The sequence below is a fragment of the Chaetodon auriga genome, chromosome 1 (assembly GCF_051107435.1).
Source record: "Chaetodon auriga isolate fChaAug3 chromosome 1, fChaAug3.hap1, whole genome shotgun sequence".
Lineage (NCBI taxonomy): Eukaryota > Metazoa > Chordata > Actinopteri > Chaetodontiformes > Chaetodontidae > Chaetodon > Chaetodon auriga.
In genome coordinates, this window is record NC_135074.1 from 27,389,610 (window position 1) to 27,416,608 (window position 26,999).

General features: G+C 43.0%; 1 protein-coding gene across 15 annotated transcripts in view; it reads left to right on the plus strand.

The window, feature by feature from the left end:
* Positions 1–26,999, plus strand: part of neo1a (neogenin 1a) — a 151,593-nt gene that overhangs the window by 84,893 nt on the left and 39,701 nt on the right. For all 15 annotated transcript variants that reach the window (XM_076732746.1, XM_076732692.1, XM_076732737.1 and 12 more), the window contains exons 5-7: positions 7,664–7,800; positions 18,403–18,557; positions 18,756–18,876. In XM_076732746.1, the coding sequence (XP_076588861.1) occupies positions 7,664–7,800; positions 18,403–18,557; positions 18,756–18,876 (413 nt within the window). The remainder of the gene's footprint in view (positions 1–7,663; positions 7,801–18,402; positions 18,558–18,755; positions 18,877–26,999) is intronic.

The following is a 26,999-nucleotide window of genomic DNA, read 5'->3' on the forward strand; positions in this document are numbered from 1 at the left end:
AACCCCCTTCCAAAGCCTCCAAGCCCCCCGTCTCCTCTCCTCCCTGTCTTCTCGCCTTCATTTAAATAGGATTGTGTATATTGCGTTTACTTGTGTATGAAGACAGAAGCATGGTGTGGGGAATTTGTTTGCATTTGGACTGCAGTGTAACCCTCACACATACGTCTCACGTACAAACACATGCACATCAACCTTATTCACTTGCCTGTTTTCTGGCTGAGACACACACACACACACACACGCAAACTCACACACATGTATAAATGCATAGGCACACATGTGGCCATGGAAAGTCTTTATTTTAGTGAGCTACCATGGGAGCCAGAACCACATGAAGGACATTTGAAATGGTTTTTAACTGTATTTTCCATGCCACAATACACTATATTACTATAAGTAAGAGCCCAAAAATGTTAGTGCTGGGGGTTCAAGTCGAAATCCTGCCATACATCAAACCTCCTGCTTTATCACTATCACTTCAAAACAGAGTTTTGAGAATCCCTTATTGTGCCCTCAAATCAGTTCAAGACTGCTTTTCTCCTCCTAACTGGTGTTCGTTTAGTTTATACTCAGAACAATCAGCCTTGGTCACATGTCCTAATTTCCTTTTCAAAAGAAAATACTTCAGTGAAAAAATATAGGTGATCCCAAATTGCTGTATCCTTGTTAATCTGAAGGTCTCATCCTTAGAATCTCAGCCCCATTGATTTGGAAACACCTGTGGTTTCTGGTGGGAACGTCAGAGGTGCTTTGATACAGGTTTCAGAGTTGGTTTTGAAATGACACACTGTTTATCGACTACTGTCAGCAGCAACCAATGACAGTCACAAGTCATACTGAAAATGTGGTTGGATGTTATCAAAATCTAAAGGATTATAACTGTATTGTCATATCAGCATTCATCATGAAATATCATGAAAGTGACAATTCAGAACTGAAAACTTACAGTAGGAACTCCACATGAATTTGTAATGATGTGGAATTCAAACGAGCAGCACGTTTATGTAATGGTTTGATGATTGATAGGTCCGACAATGGTGCATGCACACAGACAGAAGAATTGGTTGTGCTGCTCTTGAAAAGACAGCATGGCTGAGCAAATGCCACTGCCATTTAAATGTTCATTTAAGCTAACAATCCTTCAGATGCAATCATCTGTAATTGTATTTATTTTTGAGTGAAGCCACAAAGTGGCACTCACAACTTTAACCTGCTTTGTTCTCTACATCCTTTTAAGTGCAGTTACATTGTTAACACCCACACCATCAACTGTTGTCATTGATTTTTTAAATTCTCAGTTTCGGTTTTCAAGCCAATTTTAAGACATTCAGCACAATTCAACTATGTCGTTTCAAAGAGCTCCGAGAATAGCCACTGCAATAAAAACACGGGTATTGCAACTGAGCCTTTCAGCCCGTCAGATATACAGACTATCGATGTTAATGGTGTATGATTTGCACTTGCTCCATTCTTCTGAGTTACTGTTAGTGAGGTTAATGGCAAATGTCCGCCTCGTGCTGAGCTCTTAGACATCCTACGACAGATGATAAAGTTGTTAGCGGTCTTTCACCTGTCACTGGAAGGCATAGATTCAGCTGACAAACACGACAGATACTCAGACCACTTCTGCCTATCTCATTGTTAAGGAGGACTAATGCAGAATAGCAGTTTCTTGTCAACCATTTGTCAGACTGTGGTATGGATGTACACCTCTGGCCACTTTCTTAGAGTACACCGTTACACTCTAATGCAATCCCGTACAACAGCTCTGCACATATTGTTCCTTTCCAAAGATTAAAATGTTCCATTCTGTTCAAACTCTCCAAGAGGTGTTAATTCAGATGTTAAGTATTACTCAGTTTGTAGTTAGTGGTGGTACTGTACTGGTCTGAACTGCATGATGCTGAAATATTCAAATATTTTAAATTAAGAAAACAAACCAAATTGAGGAAAGAATTCAGCTCTGTGTCAGTATGAATAGAAACTTCAACTGTCCTGTTCCACATGTTCACTGTAGGTATCATTCTTCCAGATACACAGGAGGCCCACAGGGTTAGAGTTTTGCATATAACTAAAGAAAAAAACAAAACGATAAGCAGCAGCAGCAGTAGAGTGGGTTAAGGTAATGGAGTGGTTTTGTTGGCATGTGGGGCTGAGAAGACAAGACAAGCAACATGGTTTTCTGGCAGTGAGGCATCAGAAAGCTCCTTTTAGGATGTCTCTCAGTCTCCGGCACATCACAAACACAATCTCACTGGCTCTCTACAAAGCATTTCTCCTGTCATGGCATCTGTTGTTCTTTGCATTTTGGTCATAATGTTACTCTAGCTGTGAAGTGGGAATTGAGCATAAGAGGAATACATTGGCTTTTGGCCATTGGTTGAATCCGCAGTTAGTTGCATTTTTTGATTGTCTTAAAAACACCAGAATAGGTACCAAGACACGCTATGCACACGCTAATTAACCTATAAACGCTATAACTTTGCAGCATCATTAGTTGAAATAGAACTGTCAATATGGGTTTTTATTCACCGTTATCCTGGATGCGTATCTTGTCTTTCACAGCATAAAACAGCTCACCTGCAGTGCTTTACTGAGGCTCTTCACCAGACATGACGCGGGTATATGTCCTATTTAAGGGCTTTATCATCCGATGGAGTCCTGTAGTTTTGTAGAGGCGACACAGCATGAGGCACACAATGTTGACGTCTCTTTAAGCACCCCAGAGGGCCCACCAGAGCCATCTTAAAGTATATTATGCGGGTTATGGGCTGCAAACTTCATTGTAATATGCACTAATCAAACGATCGGTTTATCCTTGGGACCCTGGCAGGATTTAAAAAAAACAGCAAATAAAGTCAGGTATGCGAGAGCTGTTTTTGTCTCGAGGGCCCCGCGGCTTTCCATTACGAGCCAGAGGAAAACAAAAACGTTTTCATGGCTGAGTCACTTGAGAAGCCCCAGCCTGTGCTATGGCACCAGGTCGTTTCTCACATTAATCTCTATTTGTTTATTCTTTCATTTATTTCGTTAGCCAGGCTGGCTTCTCTACTTTTCTCACATTTGTTGCTCCATATACCATCGCTCATATCTGAGCACAAATGGGTAAATCAAGCCAAGTGTTGACTTGTCTTGAATAGGTAAAGAACAACATGCTGTTTTTTTTGGAAGTGGGAAAAATCACTCCAATCTGCTGTCTGCCTTCGTTGGCTGTAAAATGAAATCCCACAGCTTTATTCACACCTTGAACAGGTTTCGAATTCGTGGAGCTGTTATTGTTACGTTCTGGTTAAAGGGGGGAAGTTCAATTTGCGTTCACTTTGAACCACAACGCCGCGAACGGCACAATAGTTGACATTCACAGTGCATGACGGCCAGAGAGAGATGATTGAGACGGTGGAGGGGTCAGTAGTCACGGAGAGAGAGGAGGAACATAGGGAATGAAAAGAAATGTAATCTGAATGGAGAAGCAAGAGGAAAAGAGAGGCCAGAGAAAAGTTTAGAGATTCCCACTCTATCCATTAATAATGAATCCCCCTTTTTTTGTTGTGACAGTTGTGATTCCACCTGTCTCTCCCTTGTGCTGCATGTAGCGTGACCCATGCCCAACTACTGTCACAGCACCGCTGATTGCTCTGTGACAGCGCACCGCACTGCCTCCATCAACGCACACACACCCACAGCTCTTCAGCGATCTGCAGCTTCCCCTCGCCCAGGTGTACTGACCTTGCCACTAGTCTGTGTTACGCAAGGCTGAGTCACCAATCACACATACCAAATGTGTTCTTCCCCCTTCAAGCCCTTCTCTGAAGTCTCTGTGGCTGCCACTGTCTTCAAAGCTGAATGGCAGAACGGGGGACAAGGCTGTGTTAGAGACCTCTACATGTTGACAGGCCGTTTTCAACAGCTTTTCTGGACCAGCTACACACCAGAGAGGATCAAAAGGAGGAGGATGTTGTTGTTCTTTCCAGCATTTTGAAACTGATAGTCAAAATCTGGACATGTGAGAGGTAAACTATGTTTGATTTACATATGAGTGTTTCTCAGATTTTCGCCGGATGTAACGGCGAAAATCTGTCACGACCTAGCTCTTAAGGCGTGACAAAAGGAAGGAAATGCACTTGGTTGTATGGGGAAGAACAAGCAATCATACTTATTTTAAATGGCAACGGCTGTGGCTCAGGAGGTAGAGCGGATCGTCCACCAATCAGAAAGTTGGTGGTGAATTACAGAAAACACCGACATAAAACGTGACAAAGAAAGCACGGCCAGTTAGCGTCATTGCACCTACTCAGAATGACACATTTTCCCTGTAATCTTTACTGTCCTTGAACTGCACGTGCGTACGCATGTGTGCGTCTGCTGTTCTGTTGCAAGATGAAAAGTGACAGTGGAAAGCGTGCTAATTTAACAGCTCTTTGTAGGTGAATATGGATATTGCAGTTTTAATTAGAGCCTCACTTCCCAGCATCTCCCACCAAGGACCTGCAGCTAAGACACAAGATATCCTCCATATCCTTGCAGCAGACACCTCGTCTTAATTTAAATGAACACAAGCGGAGAGAGCCCCCTCACAATAGCGCGAGGTGTCTTCAGCCCATTCAGCTCGAGCCAATTTACTCCGTCTCCCTCCCTCACGGTCTATAAACAGTAGCACATTCCTTGTTCCGCAGAGCACTTTAGCTGCCGCAGTTGGAGCTAAGATTGACTTGCTCTAAACAGAATGGGAGATTGCCTCGTGGTTTGATATGGACTGCGTGTTTCTCTTTCATGTGCAAGTGGAAGCTGTCAGTGCCCTTTATGGTGCAAGCAGCACTAAAGGCCAAGAGCCTGAATAGTTGTCCTGGTGAGGCTAACTGCGGGAATGCCTGGCACAACGAACTCAGGATGTCTTTCAGAGGAATTTTTCATTCAGCAGGGATTTCACATGCGGAGCCTCACAGCAGAACATGTTCTCTAATGTGCGCAGTGAACTAGTCAATGTACAGCAAGACATTTGGCATTTTCAGTGGTTCTGTGTTATGTTATGCGGTCTCAGGACCAAAGGAAAAGGCAGCTACCTGCTTTGTTTCCTCTTTTTTACCCACCTTGAAGACTCTCTGCTGGGTACATTATAGTGTTTTTATGTACTCTACAATCTATTGCTGTCAGAATGGCCCAGTGTGCTGTTTGATACTCCTTTCAGACTGATGTGGTGTTCTGTGGTTACTTGTGTTTCCTGTCTGAATGGGTCAAAATCTTACACCGCTCAGGTTTCTTATAAATGGGTGAACACTGGTTTACGGTAATTAAAATTTTGCTGTGATCTCTGTGGAATTTCTAAAGTACTACTCTAACTTGACGACTACAGAAATTGGTGACAACTTCAAACTATCACAGTCAAATAATCTGCAATTCTCAATTCAGATTATATCATCATTATAGTTGAATGTTGTTGTTGCATAAAGTATTTTTGAAATGCAGTTGCAAACCTGGTAACTAATCGGGTAAGTTTGGCTGAGCAGCAAACCGGACTGTGTCAGTCAGCACTGATGAAGTCACGGTTAATCGATTAACTGGTGAGGACCAAAAGATCGGTAAACACTTAACCAATCAGACACATCCCTACACCAGGCAATTATCTGTAATAACAGTCTGGTACCGAAGGGTCAAATCTGGGTTAAACAGCATGTTCATGCAGGCTTTTCTGTGAAAGTGGTATTAGGCACAGTGCAGCTGCAGGCTACCATCAGTGAAGAAAACGTAGCAAACCAGCACAAAGCAGCGATCTGTAATTACATTGAAATCTTCAACATGTACCATTGAGTTTTTTCAGGCACTTAATTTTCACTCTCCCATAAGACAGGAACTCTGAAGTGTTGGCTGACTATTATGTACTATTATGTGATTGTGGTTAATGCTGAAGTTAATCGTCTATTTTATCCCTACAGTACGAGTGAAACAGTGATGTCATTTTGGTGACAGCAGGCCGAGTGCCACTCGAACGCTCCACTTCAGTACAGACAGACAGGCAGATGGTCTCGAAGGCCAACGCTGCCAAAACCCAGAAGTAGTGAGGGAGAGAGAAACAGGAGCTCATGTGGAAGCTCTAGCTAGTCAGCAGTTTGTTTAAAACTAAATCAGCCTGCAGCAGAGGGTTGTTTTCCTCAGTGCGCTCTTTACCTCTGCGTGTATCCTAACTCCTCTGTGCAAAAACCATTACGCACTGATCTCGCGATCCTCAGTTGCATCATACTTGCTGTGGCCCTCTTTGGATTTTTATCTCCCTCAGCCGACCTGCTGCTCTTACTTTTCTCCCTGCCTCTCTGTTTCTCTCCTTCTCAATGCAGAGCTCTCTCTGTCAACTATTGATTTCTGTTTTCTTTCCTCTCAGCCTCCTCCTCCCATGCTCCAGTGGTTGTTGAATCAAGCCAGAGCTTGGCCACAGACTGCTTCCCCCTGGGCCTATTGGGAAAATCAAAGTTGGGACTGTTTAAAATGGAGGAGGGTCACTGGTTCAAAGAGAGGCTATACAAATAGATGGATGGCTATATTTTTGGGTCAGGCGTAAATAGTTTAGAATAATAAATATTTAAGGTTGCTCAGTCTGAAAGGCCTGCTGAAAAGGGTGACTCATGTTCCATTTTAACTCTTGTTTTTCAGTTTTTCACATCTCCTGCCACTGCGTGTAGCACTATGTAAATCGATATTTTCTACATGAAAGGTTCATTTTCATAATGTTTTAGCTGATGGCTACAATATTTAATTGAAAGTTTGAGCACAGCACAGAGTGAAAAGTGTTTGGGGTCTGTGTGAGAAAAGGAAACTACTCCTACTACTGCTAAATATTGGATACTGAATCCGTATCACCTCTGTCCAGACTGAATGACAAACAACAATAGTTGTTGAAGTCATGATCACTTCTCAGTGATATTAGATCGCTGTGTTGTTATTCTGCAGATGCGTGTGCCCCCAGTTAATTAACAGCTGATGAAAGAAAACGAAAACATTTTCTAATGTGGTGTAACAACTGCAGCAGTGACACTGTGCAAACTATAAGCCCCAGCTGTGTCTTCACTATGAAATGGTTCATATATTCTTTAAAAGGATCCGTCTGTGCTGTGAGTAGGATCATAAATAGGTCTTAAATAGTGTGTACTCTAGTATATTTGACCAGATTTCCAATTTCTCCAACTGTCTATAAATTTATCTATAAAATATTAATTAAGAATTGGAAATTGCATTCTCTTCAGAGCAGCTGACTCGGCTTTTAGCATATTTTATTTATTCAGAGTTGTTAAAAGGTGACAGAGTGAGGGAGGCCAGGAAGAGATGTGGAGTCAACCTCAGGCCAGTGGGGGAACATGGAGCTCCAGAGGCTGCAGCCTTTAACCACTCAGTGAACTGAATGGAAATGAGCTGTGACGAGTTTTTACATATTTTACAAGTCTGTTTAAAAAAAAAAAGGCTCAGTGTAACTCTTATCCACCTCTACATATGACCCCATGAGGTCAGCAGCCTCTCAGGTCTCCTGCATGTAATGCTGATGCTGGCAGTGTTACATGTAGGAATACACCAAAGGTCATTAGTACTATTTATAAAACAGGAATCAGGAGCAAAGACGTATTCACAGATCTAACTCATGTTCCTTCTTCCTTTCCCACAACCTTGTTTCTGTCTCCAGTGAGGGACGTGTGGAGGTGCTGGGAGGAGGCGGTCTCCAGATCTCCAATCTCACAGAGGAGGATGCCGGCATCTACACCTGCATGGCAGACAATGGCAACGCAACCATTGAAGCGCAGGCCCAACTCACCTTACAAGGTACCCTCATCTCAACCCACACTTTTTTTGTCAGATCAAAGATGCAAACTGGGGTTTGTAGTGTAAACTGAACTCTCAGATCATCCCTGTGTCCCTGAAAACAGTCTCATTTCATCTGACATTGTCTGGGAATGAGTCAGGACCCACATATCACACCTGAAACAAAACCGCTGACAGTTTACTTTGAAATGAAATGAACAAGGTGTATTTCTAGCACGCTCACCCTGTTGAGATCTGCTGCACTGGGTTACACAATGAAAGAGGTTTTTATGTAGATATGCTGTAGCTATGCAGTGAACAGTGTATTCAGCGTAAGTGGGCAGCATGTTGAGCGTTTGTTTGTATCTGCTGTTTCACAATAGTCCACCCCACGCAGGAGTAATACAAAGATCTATACATATCGCTGGTAGTAGAAAGGCAAGTGCAAGAATTACAAGAGACAGAAACTGAGTAGCTGGCAGCTTTTTTAGGTACCAGAAAACACATTGAGGAGACGCACATACAGTCCACCACTGCGGTCGAGCAGCACACAGTGTGTCCTCCCAGTCATGTGTTCAAACACGTTTATTCAGACTAATCACAGGTAGTATTGAACATGAAGTAAATAGTGGACCGAATAGTCAGCACTGCTGTTTGAGCGGTGTTGGTCTGTTTTGCTTCCTCTTACATTTAAACACATTCCTGTTTTTATACTGTAAAGGTTTTCTTGTCTTTAATTTGAACTACCTGCAGTTTATGGGCCTTGGATTGAAATGATGATCAATCTTCATCTAATGTTAGATCGATTCTGTGAAGGAACTGGACTGCTGATGCTGTAGCAGTTCAACGCTGATGAGCAAATTTGAATTTTAGTCACACTGGAGTTGAGACACATTTTTTAATGAGTATTAATTTTCACAGTTTCACAAGCAACAGCTGCTATTTCTCAAGTGAGTGCTGACTAATCTTCACTTTCAGACTCCTACTTTGAAAGTAAGACTCTAATTTGTGCCAGGCTGGTCTATAATATATACATAAATAAACTCAGTACTCGAGTCGTGACGGAAAATACTAAAATTCATACATAAAAGATCTTTAGAAACCCAACTAGAATGTATGGTGTGACCAGTGATGGAAGTCCCACAGAAATCACAACAACATTATTAGTATTCTGTCCTGTAAAGGTCAGTACAAATGACCAGCACCAGGAATCATCCTGAGTTGTCAATAATCAGAACTTGCAGCTCTTAGATGAACTTTACTCATCGCCTGCTATTCATTTTTTCCCCACATATGATTTTATATTCTCTCTGTCTGCTTCTCTCTTCGCCAACATGAGTAGCTGGCCTTTGAAAACGTCCTCATTTCTTCACACACAGATTCACCCATTTCAGACACTGGATCCGCCGCTGCCTGATGTCATGACAATAATTGAACAACAGGCTTAAATGCTGCACCACATTGTTTATTTTCTGTTATGCAGAAAGGAAAATTACACCACTAATTATTCCTTTCTTTATGTCCTTATTCAAGAGATGTGCTTTCCACTATTAAAACTATGAAAAACAAATGTAAGTTTAGAAAGGAAAGGAGACGTTTATTTCAAACCCAGACCATATGGTCATGATGTTGGTGGTACAGTAGTTAAAGGTTCTGTAATTAATGGAAATCATCATCTCATTTCTTGAATCTAAAAGTGCAAAACCATGTTTCCTAACAATCACAGATGATCAAATGCTTTTGAGAAACTGGTTGTAAGCAAAAAATAATGGCAACAAACACATCAGTGTAAACATCTTGTCACTGGAAAATTCTGAGAAAGCCACACGGATTCAAGTGAAATCACTCCTGCACTTATCAGACACACCCACAGTAATTGCTTTGTAATTACTGTTGTCAGACTTTGTCTTGTTGAGAAAAATACACATGAACGCGAACGTGTCATGTGTACTTGTATGCTTTTCCCAGGTGAAGCACGTCAACAGGATTTGCTGTGAAATAACTTGAGAATGGGGAAACACCCTGAGGCTCATTCCCGGCTTCATTGCATTTCACACGCAGCCACATCATGCTATGACTCCATCCCTTTCTTCCCAAATCCCTTCATCTCTTCACCACCCTTTCATCATTTCCCATCGCTCACTGTGATTAAAGGAGACAGTAATGGAAAATCGGATCAGGTCACAGGAGGACACCTGACTTTGCTCCTTTTCGGTCTTCAGGTCTGTCCCACTGAAATCCCTCATGTCTCTGACCTGACCCCTGCCAGCCTCCACCTCCAGAGTGACAGGACTGTAGACGATTGATCAGCGCTCTTGAAATATTGTTGAAAGACATCCGTCATTGTAATACGATAAAACTGTTTGATTAGATCCCACGCCGTAGACTCCTGGCTCTAATTGTATTTGCTTCATCCAGATTCATGAAGAAACCAGATTGTGGCATTGATTTACTCCCTTGACAACAGAAGTGACACTCAAAAGGCCAATTGATTGCCTCAAGAAGTCGTTACGCTTATGAAAGACACTCATACAAATCAGTGTGGTGTGAATCTATACTAACAACAAAACAATTTTTCTTATGAGTGACTCCTTCTAAAACACTTCGGGGCCTCTTTTGCTGCAGTAACAAGGAAAAAAATGTGTGTTTACGGCTAGTGGCTTTTCATAAGCACTGGACAGTTTGTGCTGGGGAAAGGATGCAGAGAGTCAGCAGGGATTAGACATGGTAAAACATAGTTAGGTTTCGCCTGGAGATAGCTCGGGGCTTTGTGATCAGCTGGGGCACACTGGAAGGAAAGATGCATTGGGGCTGCAGCAGGTGTCTGCTCACACACTAGTACACAGCCATGCATACATAATGATGCCACACAAGGTCAATTATGCACTTACTCTATACGCCTGTATGCATTCATTAGCAAATGTGTAGGGATGCACAGTATTGGATTTTTGCAGATATCCGATATGCCGTTATTTTCCAACTCATTTGGGCTGATTGCTGATGTCGATATATGCACGTATTTCTTCCCCCTTCATTCCAGAAAGCACTGAGTCTGTGCTATAGTGGAATTAACATATTGTTCTGCTCTTATTGTGATGGCCTACTGGCAGACGCAGAACACAGTACTTTTCTAAATGTATGTGTTCAAAACAAGAAAACTACTGCTGACGTTTTGTTTTTGCTTTTTATCATTGTTCCTCACAAATTTGTTGTACTGATCTGGATGACAGCTCTAAAGTTGGACGATTAAATTTGTATTCCTTTGTTGAAGGAATGCGTTTTGGGTCCTCCTCACATGACTGGCGCTGAGCATTCACTACAAATAGCATCTTTGCTATCCGTTTTGGACACTTCAGAAAACCTCCACACCACAGACACACTCGCGTCGCATGCGCATAATCGACGCGTCATCTTATCGGCCTGACATATCGGCAGGAATGCTCCTTTCTTGCTCATACAGATATTTCATTTTAAAGCCTTTGTCGGCTGATGCAGATGATGTTCTGATATAATCGTGCGTTCCTTTAGATTCAGCTGTTTTTCAGACATTGAATCCGCCTCAGTGACTCTTCAGTTCGCTTAAGTCTCTGTGGTTGAAATCATGTTTCATGGTATGATATGTGATTCTGTGAGGAACCAGTAAGCTGCAATCCTCTTAAAGAATCTCACCAGTGTTCAGCCATAATAGTCCCTAAATGCAGTTTTTAAGGGAAAACCATTTCTGGAATTTACAAAGGCATTTACACTTGAGGAACATTCAGTTTCAAGGTAACTTAGCAGTGAACCCTACTGATCAGAACCTAATGCCACTTTTTACGGCAGAGATTTTTTAATCCCTCAGAATTAACAAACTCCAACTAGGGTCTGGACAGAGAAGTGATGCCGCTCCACACTATCAGAACAGTTAAATGGTTGTTGTGCCGGCCGCAAAGCTTAACAAACATAACAACCGAACAAACAAGAATATGTCTTTGCAGTGTGAAATGATGTACAAACAGCTTTGGAGGAGATAATGTCAGCGACTGTCAGAACCAAGCAATTGGTAAGCAGTGTGTGTGCCGTGTCTTTTTATTAAACGTAATCAAAGTGCCAGTGAGATAAAGAGGATTTGAGCCGTTATTTGTGCAACACAAGTACAGTCTGGCTAATGGCAAAACTTGTTCTTCTGCAGTAGAACTCCTGACAAGTAGTTTTGAAGATGTCCGACTCTAAACAATAGCGTGAACGGTAACGCTCAGCTCACCCTTCCACTCACATCACATCCAGGAGCGCAGGCACAGTGTGTGTTTGTGTGAGTGTGTGTCTTCTGTGCACTGTGACTTTGCTGTGACATCTCACCCTCTATTAGAGCTGGCAAGAGGATAAATGAGGCCAGAGGAGGCAGCAGCTTTTGATTATGGTCTTGTGCGACAGGGGCACCACCCAGACCTGGACTCTCTGTGTGTGTGTGTGTGTGTGTGTGTGTGTGTGTGTGTGTGTTTGCAGGACAGAAATAGTTTCTCCACAAACATGTATGGCTCCAGTTTTATAGGGCTTCGAGTCAGTGGCCCATCTATCGTGCCCTCATGCTATCATGTCGTCAACTTAATTGTTCTTTCCATGTGCTGCACTTGCCTGCAGGAAATCCCTGCCCCCTGTAAAAGTTCCATGTCTTTCCTATGAGCCGAGGAGATTTATAACCACAGACAGCAGGAGGGATTTTTACCCTGTTATAGAAATGGGCAAAAATAGACAATAACATGAAAAAAAATAAAAAAATAAAAAACGTTGTATGTGGTGGATATTTCAGCTTGCAGTTCCACCTTTGCTCTTTCATAGCAAGAAAAATAAGACATTGACATTGTGCAGCTCACGTTGTTCCACCAGAAAAAAAGACATGTGACTGTGACTACAAAAGTCAAAGCATGTGCAGCATCCATTAACATATCAGTGGAATCTGCTATAGAGAGATCTTTTTCTGAACTATGCTCAATGTATTTTTCCAGCTGGGGACAGGAATAGTTGTAAATGACTCGTGGAAGAATTACAGATTTGATAAGATCTGGTGGATATTTTAGTCTGTTTTTACTTCGGCACGCCATCTTCCTGCCCTCCCTCCAGTGGCACAAAGCAGTTATTTTCTGGCCGAAATAAAAAGAAACTTTCCATTTAGCTATTAAAAGAACACAAAGCTGATAAGGAGCAACACCCTCAGGCACACACCTTTTTCCCTTTTTCATAGGGGGTGTTATCTCAACCGGTTGGGTGAGTTGTTTGGAGGTGTCTCTGTCTGATTCCCGACAGACGAATGCAGACAAAAGAGAAGGCAAAGTCTGCTATTTATCCCAGATAGACACATTTGCGTCAGGAACATGGAAGCACTGTGTGCGTCTCTGCTGTGTTACATCGAGTCTAAGTGCTTTGTTGTGCTCGAGCCGTTGTTCGTCTGTCTCATCCTTCTGCATCTGCTGTGGGGAACCCGGCCCAGCTCGGCCCACTTCATCAGGTGTCTGAGTGGGCAGCAGCTTCTGACAGGCATCTCTCATCCTGTCCAACTGTTTAACTCACATTCACACTTCTCTGATCTATAGAGTGACGGCACATGCACACACTCATTCATCACCACATTACCACTTTGGTGTCACTCCTCAGGAAAGTTTGATTCTGGCTGTGTGTTTTGTGACTGCCTGTTAGTCTGAAACTCCTTAGTGGTCTCGAATATACCAGTTATTACTGGGATTGTTGATAATCTTCAGGGGAATGTTATATCAATATGTAGCATGTTCAGTAAAAATGCATTCACTCATTTTTGTTTATGAAGAATATAGAAATCCAAAATTTTTTAATGAATCAAGATTCAAGACAAACAAACCTGCTTCTACTCCAACATTTTACATTTCAGACTTATTATCCTTAGGCTTGATTTCATTGCATCGTTATGCAGCATTGTGTTAGCATTTTTTAAAATGCAGCTTTCATTTAACAAGAATATTTCCATGTCAATAATTCAGTTTACATGAAACATGACACCGGCTGATTGATTCACCAGATTGACAGGAATTCTCTTATAATCACTTCTTAAGTGAATAGTACAGTGCGTGATGTTTTCAATACGATTCCAATAGGAGGTTGAGTAGTATCTGTTTTGGAGCTCCACTCCACTGACAACTGGTCTCCAAAATAAAAGCACTGTGCCGAGGAAGCCTCTTGAAATCCTCTGTCTGCCGTAACAAAACCATCAAGCAAGGTTTGTTTCATCATTTCATGGACAATGTCAGGCCTCTGCTTTTACTCAATTCTAGTAATTTCAGAACCATCAGAGGGAGTCCACACTAACATCCAGTGATTGAACTCTCCCTCTATGACGCTGCCTCTAACAGGACATTATGTCCTCCTCAATGACAAGGAAAGCAAGCACCGAGCATCTCTCTTGCCTCACTGCTGAAGCTGTTTGTTTTGGCCAGGATTAAGAGTAAAGCTGTTATCTTTGGAACAGCAGGATGGGTAATTAGTACAGTTCGAGCTCCACTTGCCCGCAGAGTAAACCCTGACTGCCCCAAGAGCTATTGTTTAACTGTATGAAGCTGACTGGACTCTGGCCAAGCTAACAAAGGAAGAAAATGTCTTTCATATTTGGATCCCTGAGCTTCAACAGTCTTATTTTAGGCCTTAATAAATGACTGCTGTATGTCCAAAAGTAATTTATTTTGTCTTTTGACTCGTCACCGCAAGTCAAAGGCACAAAAACTGTAACAGCTGCTCTCTTCAGCTTTTTGACTTTGATGTTTCACCGTTTTTATTGGTATCAAGACATGGAGACTGGACTTATTTCTTCTCAGTATGTCTCTATTCAGTTTATTCCAGGCTACCAGTGAAGCTTTAAGTAAAGTAATCTGCCCAGAATCCCTCTAGGAATCCTAGGTTTTGTTTTAACAAGCTCACAGTAAGACACACGCATGACCTTTTCATGGCCCTCTTTTAGTAGTTCACTGGAGTCGGTGTAAATCTGCATTAAAGCTTCTTTTACTAAGCTACAGGCTAGAGAGATGATACCAGACCAAAGAACTGGCATCGGCGTTCTTTCGGCTGTTCTCCCTCCTTTTTCCTCCCCTTTTTTTGCATTTCTTTAGTTGTTTTTCTGTCTCTGGATTTCTCTTTCATTAGAGAGTGGTTTTTATGTTCCAAGTCAGTCTGTTTGGAGACGTTCCAGCTGGTGGACTTGTGCATCTGTCTGTCTGTGAACTGTAAACTATAGGAAAACATGGACTTGGCATTAGTGACATCATCCATATGTTAATGACAGGACATGCTCAGCTCTGCATTAGGACTGATCACTCATCCTCTTCGTCACTGACCGGATCCACAAAAAAAGACTTAATCTGGAAACCCCTGTGCTCAAGGTGTCCATGTACGTTGTTATGCAAAAGCCAATTAAGGAAGTTCATCAGACCTGTTGCATTTAGAGCTGCCCACACACACACACACACACACACACACACACAGCCCCCCCATGCATGTCATGCTCTGTTGAGTCCTGAAAGCTTCCTCAATCCCCACCGCCCAGGCGTTATTGGTATATTTAGGCGTTTCTTCTCATTGCCCAGTCCAATAGGTTCCAAATGTCTGAACTCCATTTAAAGAAAATGGTGCATGTCTGCTCAGATAGAGAGCGAGGCGGAGGCTGAAGATGGAGAGATAGACGGGGAGTTATAGGAAGATTAAGAGTTGGGGAGGGAAATAGGAGACTGAGTGGTGTAATGCAGAGAGAGAGAGAGAGAGAGAGATAAAGAGAGCTGCAGGGTACCAGTCACCATCAAATCCTGTCACCAGCAAACGTCACCAGGGGGCCCTGCGTGCACACACTCACACACACACACCGTGCACACACCCACATGCACGTACAGTATGAATGATGGAAAGACACTGCAATGCAATGTGATGCAAACCCCCAAACGAATACAATGAATGTGCACAGACTGAGACAGCATGGATGTATAGAAACATATGTTCACATACATAAGAAGTCACTTACACAGACACACAGACACACACACACACACACACACACACACACACACACTTGTATTATGCAAACAGAATCCACCCAAACACATATTGCCTGCAGGGAAGGAAGCACACACAATTACGTTCAGCATATAGCACCAGTAATAATGGGACGAAACATGTTTCCAGAGACACATAAAATTATTCATATTCACACATGGCTCACAATTCATACACACACACACACACACACACACACACACACACACACAGAGAATGGTGTGTGAACACTGTGTCCCTGACACACCAAAGTAAACCAAAGATTCCACCTGCCTCTGCTGCACAGCTACTACAGGCAAATATCCAGGGGACACCACACTGTGAAACCCATTATTCACAGCTCACACAACCTCCTGCAGGGACTGCTACACATGATACACATGCATGTGCGCCCACACACACGGATACGTATACGCAGACATAGACAGAGTAAGGGTGATGGTTGTCTTGACAGTCAGTCAGTGATCCAGTCTAAAAGCATCACCATCCTCATTTCCATCCTTGTCACAGTCGTCAATATTTGCACAGTGGCTCACAGAAAAGTCTAGACACTCATTAAGTAAGACGAGGGAAGGTTTCGATATTCTGTGGTACGATCTGGTTGTTTTGGTTGGAAAACTGGCATTTGGAAATCAAACACCAAGGTTTTCGTGAAGTTGGAGAATTCTGATTTTTGCTGAAGAATACCTTTTGACTGTGCGACTGACATGAATTTGCAGCTGTCATTAAGAAGTTGAACGTATGGGCCTATAAATACAGCTAGCAAGGCAACTTGATGAGAACAGTGAGCAGCGGGCCATGTGTGTGACACGAAATCCCCAACTTAAAGTACGAGTCTGTATTTTGACTGCACAAGAGTCACAAAGCATTCACAGCCAAACACTCTGAGTCTTTTTAAAAATTTGGGGCACACAGCCTGAAAGCGGTGTATTTAGCTGAGGTTATTTATAAAGTACCATTCAGGTTTTTGTCTTCATTCACATGATCATAACCAATATTGCTGCCAAATCTTAAGCTGTTTATGTAATTGCGTACACTGATAATTCCCCACAATTATCCTGTTAACAGAACTGTCCTGAGGGTGATGTGGAAATGTCTTTTGTGAAATGCAACAAAACATTTGACAGGCGTAATCCTGCTGTAGCACGTCCTCAGCGAGGACACACACAGGTGCTGCCCCTGGCTTTTTAGATGAGGATACAGAGAAAGCAGTTTGTGGGAATGGCTTTGTGCTCTCTCTTTGTGTGCAACTTCTGTTGAGTTGTGCCTCTCCTCCCACCTTTGCTCTGTGTAGGGCACGGAAATACCAAACAGATGGGCAAAGTGCATTTTAAGGTCAGAAAAATACAAACATGTTATAGTGCCCAGTGTGTCCTGTAGCTGCACAGCTACTTGGTGTATTGAGTGTGTTATTGGTAGAGAAATGTGTACACAGTGGATATTTCCTTTAGTGGTTGTAATTATGAATAACTATAATTTGGGAGACATGCTGTTGCTAACAGCATGTCCCAACAGAAAGAGGCCTAATGTGTTAACTAGCAATTTCATGTTAGAGTAAATTAGCCACAGCTACATCAAGCAGATGAGGGGGACTTGACCTCACAACCTGCTACTCTGCTGAACAAAGCCGGAGAAGAACCTAATCCATCTACTGCTCCTAATATCCAATCAGCCCAAGTGAATAGCCACAAAATAGATGCTAATAACTAGCTGTGAGAGAGCCCATGAGGCTGATGGCATAGCTCGACACGCTGAGACACACTAACAATACAGTCAGTTAAACTGTGGTCAGCGAGGTCGCCGTTTATCAGGGAATGCACAGAGGCAGCAAAGGCACAGAAACACACACTTCCACCCACCCACACACACACACACACACACACACACACACACACACACACACACACACACGTCTGTCTTACTCTGTCTCTCCTCACATGCACATACAGTCCAATTATAGAGAGAGGACGAGGCCTGGGCCCTGCGCTCCCAGTGACCTTGTTCCAGGACAGATTGATGAGGCGCTGTATCGCCCCAGCAGATCAAATAACTCCTTTCTGGCTCTCATTACCAGGACTAGGGGAGATCTGCAAGTGCTCGGCTCTGCTAGTGTAGCATGCTTACACACTGTACCGCTACCAGAGCGGCTGTTGTTTTGGACCGATTCCTTAATAAATAAGAACAGAGGTTATTGAACTTTTTTATCAAATGATTCAGTGTCACCATCTGTTGAACAGGTCACATCTGTGTGAATGGCGAAGAAGATAATTGGATAAGTTGTTGTCAGATGATACTGTTTGTTGTTGTTTCCACCCTCCTTTAACTGGCAATTTGGCAGTTAAAGTGGAAGCAAAGCATCATTTGGTCTTGTTCATTTCCTGGCAGTGATCACTGTGATGTGCCTGGTTAGTTTTCACAAATTGGTTACTGAAATTCACAAGGAAAAGATGACTCCTACAGATGTTTTTCAGTCGTGTCTTATTGGCTCCTTTTTAGCATTTTCCACTGCGTGTTGACCTTAAATGTAATGTTTTATTTTTTAACCTTCCTTGACTCGTTTTTATTATCTGCATTCCACAGTTCCTCCCCAGTTCGTCAAGCAGCCAGCCAACATTTACGCCCATGAGTCCATGGACATCGTGTTTGAGTGTGAGGTTTCAGGATCACCGGCTCCCACTGTCAAATGGGTCAAGAATGGAGACGCTGTGATCCCCAGTGATTACTTCAAAATAATTGTAAGTTGATTTATCACTGAAGTGGTGCCTTTCTAGCTTTTATGCACTGAGGACATTTTACTATCAGCAGCACTTGCGTGGTTTTGCATCATTACACTGTCATGGTAAAGAGTTTGAGATTTCAAAGCTACTTGGAACATTATTAACTGCTTCTCTTTGTTTTTCCTCCTTTTTTCCTCCCTCTTTCTTGATTTGTAGAAGGAGCACAACCTGCAGGTTCTGGGTCTGGTCAAGTCAGATGAAGGTTTCTACCAGTGCCTTGCAGAAAACGATGCAGGCAACATCCAGTCCAGCGCCCAGCTCATCATCTTAGATCACGGTACGCCACTGAGCAGGACCACCCACTTGTGTGCAGATCAGATGAGTTAGTGAACTAGATAAAACTCATTCCGCAACTCAGAAATTAACCCTGTGTGATCCATTTTGCATTTTTACAGCACAGCGCTCCTTGGGATTATTTCGCAGCTTTTAACAGCCTCATATGGATCACAGTAAAGGGAGCCGGGGTTGTTGAATGCTAACAAAACACAGAACAGAAGTAGATACCTGTAGCTCAGAAAATACCGGTGGAATGTTGAGAGCAATGAAAGAAGCGATCTCTGCAAAAATGCTCTTTCAACAAAGGCTTGAAAAACACGAGTTAGCTTGGTAACAGGGTGGGTCCTCTGCTCTCTATACAGTTTGCCTTATTTATAAACACCTCGATGGATCCTCGAGCCTTTGCACATCTGTGAGGGTGTGAGAAGTGCTTGAGAGTGTGTAGTGAACAGTGAAATGAAACCACTGGGATCTTGTTAAACCAGAGGTGACTCAAAGGGAACAGAGCTGTATCTGGGGCAAACGGTGCTTGGTTTGCACACAGTCCATTCCACATCTTGTGCTACAGAAATGTTGTGAGGACTTTTGGAAAGTTGCTTCACACAATGCCTTTGCTTTGATGCAGCACCCTTGGATATGTAAATGCCGTCTTTTAGCAGGAAGCTTTACCTAAACGTGAACACATGTGCTTGTAAAGTGCGAGTGCCTGGATAGCTGCAGCAGAGCCTTTCTTGTTGTACGTTTCCCTGTAAAGCCAAGGGAGAGGTTTGAATGCTAATTCCCAGAGTGGAGCTGCTGAGTGCAGTGTACAGCAAAAGCAGACACCAAGGACAGTGGCTTGGAGCGCCCAAAAATAGAAGCAAATGTGGAAAATGCTGTTAACATCCCAGTTCTTGAGGTAATTTTGTTTCATTACCTCTGATCATTAGAGAAAATGTAATCCAACTTAAATTTGAGATCATTTGCACGGTCATAATAATCATAGTCCCACCCAGGGGGCTAGTAAAACCCTCTGCACAAAACAAGAGAGCAACAAGGAATTCAAATGATGAACAAGACACAGTTTCACTGAAAAGCATTAACTGAATAAAAGAGAAGGTGGGAAATGGAGGAACAATAAAACGACAAGGGCAATGAAGGTAAAACAATCCTAATATGGCAGGACTGTACAGTCGAGTTAGGCTACATCCCCACTTTTCTTTCATTGTTTTTTCAGTTTAGAATGAAAAACAATCTCCATCCAGACAACCGTTTCAGTGCACAATCAGAAATAGTCTCCACCCAGACGACGTGCCTGAAAACGCATGTCACGTGACCGCTCACACACACTGGACATGCACGTGTTTAGTGTTTGCCTCCTGCACATGAAGGCAGTGGTTGCATGATAAATTGCAGAATTTCAGCCAGCGTAGACCACAAGGTCAGCAGCACCTGTCATTTGTTATCCTCGTTGAATTAACCGCTGGTAGTCAAGGCTCACAGATAAATACAGGCTGATGTTTGATTTCTGTCACAAACGGGATGTGATGAATAAAGGAAGGACACGCTGTGACTGATAAGATCCAATCAGGAAGCGAACGTGGGTGTCAGTGTCATCATTTCCAAAAGCCTCTGTTTACACCGGTGCCGACAGTAATGCAACGCTGGAGTTTTCAAACCAAAACGGGGTCAGCAGCGCTCCCAAAAGTCTGTTGTAAGGTCTCTAAAACCCTGGAGCGGTGTGGACGCTGCGTGTAAACAGAGCAAAGTTAGGAGTTTTAAAAGGAAAACGCGTTAGTGTGGATGAAGCCTCAGACCCTCCCATTTTATTGGGGAAGACAGCAAAATCTAATCAAGCGTGACCTCCCCCCCTCTTGAAGCAGGTGGCTAATGGATTAGCATAGAAGTGTCCAACCGCTGGCCCCCCAGCTGTGTCAGCCCCCTCTGATTGGAGGACATGAAGTCAGAAATAATGATGACCTGCAGCTCATTGTGTGTTTGTGTTTGACACCATTGGTGAGGGTTTTGCCACTTTACATGGCCCCAAGTCTTTTTTTTTTTTTTTTGAGTTGATGAATGGGATGAATTACTGAGGCAGATGGCCTCGTATACGGGGACTGCCCTGAGTGAGGCTTTGAAGAAATTAATCTCTGTTTAATCCATAAATATCACAGAGAATCTTTTTCTTTCTGACTTTTCTGAGCGTGTCTGTCTTGGTCACAGTAACACTAAAACAAACACGCTTGCCACCAGAAAGTTTCCTGTTTCCTGTTTATTCATCAGCTCATTATCCGGTCATCATCCTACTCTCAGATGCTTGATCTAGAAAATAACCGAAGTCGCAGTGATGCTGTTTATTCTTGCTTGCTTCACTGTGTCAAAGTAATTTCCTCTCTCAAAGGTGCAGTGGCAAATCAATGCGAACATTTTTGAAATCAGCTCATTTTCTACAGCAAGTAGTGTTTTGTGGGTATGGCTCTGCGACGTAAAGAGGAAATGCATCTCTCCCCTTGGAGTCTCTCCTCTGTTGTATTTTCCTCCTCTGCTGCTCAGTATGGACACAGTCATTTCCACAGCCATCTGCCACCTCTCTGCCACTTCCTCTCACTTTCTCTTTCTTTGTCTTTCACAGCCACCTGCTCTTTGTGATAATCCAACGCACTGGGCTTTATGTCAATTGTGCTGGCTTCAATATTCCCCCTGTATGGCTGCCCCCTCACAGCTGGGCATCTTTGTCCACTTCTTAACCCAGTCTGTACACAAACGCCCCTCCTGCTCTTTGCTGCCCCTGTGTATTTCGCCTCAGTCAGGTATCCCGCTCACACCTGCCAGGCTTGAATCATCCTGAAACGGGGCCAGGAAAGCACCCCTGTCTGCCGGCTGCCTTGCAGTCGAGGGAGATAAGCCAGGGACTTGCCACAGGGATAAAGTTGTCTTCGCCCAACAGGGAAATCAATGGGGGTGAACTGCATCTAAACACCCAGCCAGCTGCAAGTTGGCTAATATTCATTAGTGCTCATAATCTTTGCATCTTGACACTGCCAGCTGCAGTTAAATGTGGCCCCACTGATGATTCCCACTTGTGGGTGTTTGGAATGGAAAAAGGTCAGCTGTTAGCGTATGTACAATATCTTGACAGTTATTTATAGTGATATGTGCTTTGTATCAAGGGGTAGTGCGTGGACAAACTGCTGCAGAAGAGAAAACACATCATTTCACTTTGCTTCAGCAGTCTTAAAACCCTGAAAAACAGATTTCCTGGCGAGTGGAGGTTAAAAATAGGACCTCAGATTGCAGTCTCGAACAATTTTCCTGGACATTCCACAGCCATGTGCAATATGGGTCAACTAGTTGCAAACAGATGTGGGTAAATAGGAGCACAAATGCCACAAGTGGACCTCATGGGGACCTAATTATGCAGTGTAATGCAGGCCGAGTAAGTGCCTCTTAATGTGCCATGTAAAACTGCCACATTCAGACTTGTCGTCGTTTGGAAGTGCTGGAAGTTTGTGCTATTTTCTGTTGTCATAACGTTTAGCCTCAGACACGGAAAGCAATACTTAAATTTGGTATGACTTTCCCCACTGACAAATGTAAAATAATTTCTCACATATAATTATATGGAAACTGGCGGCCTGTCAGCGGTGTGTCCAGCCTCTTACCCAATGTCAGCTCCGATTGGCTTGAGCCCTCACGACCCTCCAAAGGTTAAGCGGTTATAGATGATGGATGTATGACGCGTTATATGGTGGATTTTTTTTTTTTCCCAGAAAACGATTTTAAATTGAATTTAGTTCATTTCTACTAAATGTTCTCACTAACAAATTTGATTTCATTTATGTGTACTGTGTATGAGGTTTTATTAAATTCCCAGCAGATTGGCCCGTTCTGTCCTCTCTAGGCTACAACTACGACCGCTAATGGCCATCGTGAACGTTTCCCTGCTGGCAGTTTCGATATTCGCTGCCCACGTGTAGACCTTATTATCAGGATGATCATGAGGGAGGTCAGTCAGCTGCAGAAGATATGCTATTTCAGGGATTATCGTCACATGTCATCTATAGACAATGCGCTGCAACAATTTGCAGTCCTTTCCAGGCACATGATTATGTTACGTGTTTATGTGCGATATGGTAGTAGGCGGCAATTACGGCTTGGAGAGGAAACAGTTCGCGTTTTTCAACTTTGATGTTGACATCTGTAACCTATGCCTAGACAAAGCACTTGTTTGTGTGATTGTCATCTTTCCGTATACACTACAAAGACTGAGAGTGACTGAAGTCTGATAAGGTGGCGGTCACAGTGTGTTTGCTTTTTTTGTAGTTCTTTAAGATGCAGAGTGGAGCTGAAACGAATAGTTTGTTTTTAGGATGGCTGCCGTTTTTGCCTTCCAGAGGTGGAAAGCTGTGTATATAATATTTACATTTAGAAAGTGACATTCATAAGAGAGCAGAAAAGCCCCTGCATGTTCTTCACCATTACGTATTCCTATTTTAACAATTGCAAAGCAAAAGCACACACTTACTGGATGCCCGCTTGTCGAAATAGGCAAGTTTAAGATTCAAGCACCTAAAAGCTTAATATGACAAATGCAGACAGATCTGCATATAGCATAGGCAAACAAAAGAGGAGTGCATGCACTCACTTTGCTTTGTGCTCTTAAGTATGTTTTTTTATGCTTTTTCGTATTTGCATAAATTCAAGATAGATGCATTTCCATTTCCATGTGAATACTTGTGTTAACTCCTTCCATATGCTCCCGTCAGTATGCCTCCTGTCTGAGCTGTCTGTCTCCCCATCTCTCCTCTCTTCTCCTCTCCATTCCCACCACTCACATGAGCAATGTTTTGACATTTTGCCTCCTAGTGCCCAAGCCAAGTACTTCACTAGAGAGCCTGAAAGCTTGTTTGGATCCACGAGCTCCCAGCTCTGATGCTGTTTTAGCCATGACTTTGCAAGTGAATTTCATGATGACTGAGAGGTAGACCTTTCACTGAGTCCTTAGCCAGCTCCGGGTAATAGATAACACATTTTAAAACATCAGTCGCTTGATGCTGTGCAACGTAGCAACATAATTTTTTGCTTCTTTATCCTGTAGGCTGGTGTTCCCGGCTATTATTCAGGTCGGTTTGTGACAAAAGAAAGGTGACACACTATTTCTGATGCAAATGCGTATGTTGAGGCTTTTGTTGAAGCCACAGCAGTCCTTCTCGATGCCTCCCTCTTTCTCTCCGCTTCTCTCTTTCTACCTCTATCCCTCTGCCTCTCCCTTCATCTTCCCCTTTATCCGGCCATGCTGCCATTAGTTTTCCCTCCCTCCTCTTAGACCTGTGGCAGCTAACAGAAGAGTCCTGTCCTCCCCTCCCATCAGAGGTACCAGACCCCCACTGAGAGATGGAGATGCCTCATCACTGTCTGAGTGCTCACTGTGCCTCCTGGTTTTCCTCTCCCTCCATCACTCTGTGTATTTATGAGTGCAGGCATCAGGAGGGCTGGCATGATAAACTGACATGTGTGCTGTCCCCGAAGCTGTAGCTTGACAAACTGACAGGCGCAGGGAGATACTGGAAGGGATATGTCGAGAGTTGCACATACCGTAACTTCATTAGTAAATCGATTAATTATGGCCGACTTGAGAACCAGACGTCCCTGTGAAATGACACAGAAACCAGTCTCCCACTGTATTCGCAGATGACTTGGCACCGCTGTTAACAACCACTGGATGTCTTGCGCTTTCATCTGGGCCAAGACACTTAGCACCTAATAAAGATTACACCTCGGAAGGTATCCAGACGTCGAGAAAACCCACGCGAGTTTTATTTAGATGCTGCTAATTTACGGCGCGTGAAACCAAATCAAGTGGAAGTTTAAGCTTGCCTGTGAAGCACCTAAGGACAAACCAATTAGAGGCAAAGTGAAGACTTCTGTGCTATTTTAGTAACAGTGAGACAAAATTAATCTCTTTTAGTAAAGGCATTAAGCTTGAGCAAAGATACCAAACAATGCATGCGGGACAAGAATGTGGCCCAACTCCTCCTCTTGTTGAAAATAAATGAAAGCAGTTACATTTGTCTGGAGCCAGAAAATCCGACTTAAAAATATTAAACCTTGAGACCACTATTGGCAAGAAAACAACCAAAACATAAGAAGTACAGAGTAATAGAGCAAAGCTATTGTAGCCAATTGCAAGCTGAACATAACCCGGCCAAAGAAAGCTGTCATGGGCCGATCGGGTTGCCAGAAGTAATTCTGCTCACACTGTAAACAACAGAAAGCAGAGAAAGCTCCAAACTCTTCCACCTTATGTTCAAAACATTGTACTGAGCCTGAAGAGAAATGAATTTTCCAAACAAAACCGATATTTGCTGCACATTTGTAACACTAACAGACACTCAAATATTGAAACTCAGCAGTAATAATTTCCACAACGGATACACGAGAGGCCTGGATCTGCTGTTGTGGCTGTGTGAAGACATGCAAGCAGGAAGGGCTTCATGTACAAATATATCTTGATGCTAAAGCTTTATTGTTGTCCTTTTCTAATACAAATCAAGAAGTACTTGAATTGATATTGAACTGAAAGTAAAGGCAAAGATGAAGATAGATACTTCAAAGGAGGTCTCAGCTGTCAGTGTGATGTACTGCAGTGGCGGCTCTAGCTGATGCCGGGGAGAGAAATTCACTTTATTATGAATCCATGTAATGTAAAATGTAACTGGATCACGATTAAACAACCAAGAAACAGGCCGAGTTTCAGTTTGTAGGGGGAGCTGTAAAAAATCGTTTTAAAAAAAATCCCCCGAACACATTTGTAGCAGACAAGCCACATATGGGGGATCACCACATCCACTACATTGGAGCACCACCCTTATTCCCTGCTCAAATCAAGAAGTGAGAATAGGCTGCTAAAAGACCCTTTCCTCCAGTCAGACTCCACCAGTACTGAATAAAAGCCCAGGCACACTTCAGGGAATACAGTGTGCTCCATCATCTGCTAGCGGGGTCATGGCCGGGCCAGCAGGAGTGAATGTGTTACGTTGTGAGCATGTGAATGTGTCAGCACAGCGCAGGGCCGCGCACCATGTCTTCTGTTGGCACGGTTTGTGTCGGGAGTTTACCTTCAGCACCGGGCAGCAGCGTGAAAATATGACAGTTGAACAGCACGTCGTGTCCTGCTGGGACACACGTGCACGCACACGTATGGTCACACGTCTTTTACTGTGTGGTGACTGCTTCATGAGGTCAAAGAGGCACAAACTAATTGTGGTTGCTGGTTGATCCGACTAAATGGTCTCCCATTGTTCGTTCAAGCCTGCAATCATTATGTAGGCTGCTCTCGCTTGCCTTGACCCTCTTTGTTCCCTGCTTCATCTCTGTCATATGCTAAACGTACAGTAGTGACTGCACACATATATACAGTGGTGGGTGGATGAAAAGCCTGACATGAAATACGTGACAGCACAATGCAGTCCAGACTTGGAAGCAAGGACATCTGACTGTAGATGTTTTGTATGTTTTTTTTTTTTTTTTTTTAATGATTCTTTGATTTGTTCTCTGTTTTCATCTAAAATTGTTTGTTTTATGCTACCAGGACGCTTTTGAAAAGGAGCTTTTGAATCTCAATGAGACTTTCTCCTGATTAAATAAAGGTTGGAAAAAAAAAAAAAAAGTCCACTACAAGCATCGTGCAACAGTTAGTACGTTCATGAAGTTCATTAGAGAGGTGTTGATTTAACTGTATGGTAATGTTTTGAGGCTGCAGTTTGTGGTGCTGTTTATTTTCACAATTGCACTTTCCATAAGTCAACATTAAATTACAATGAACATCGCATTCGAGTGATGCAGTAGAAGCCGAGATAAGAAGCCCAGACACAGAGAGTAGTGTCTTGTCGGCACTAAGCACAAGCTAATTAAGTGCAATTGGGGGATAAAATTGCCTCCAAAAAAGTCCCTTGCAATGAGCACCAAATTTACCTGTTCTCCAACAGCTGAATTTTATATTCACCTCATGCAGCTGCTTGTGCTATTAAGCGCTGCGGGTGCTATTATAATAAGTGCCTTATCTTAACTTAGAGTGTTGTGTATCATTTGCCTATGGTGGGTTGTGGTTGATTAAACAAATACGATAATATTGTTTTATTTAGA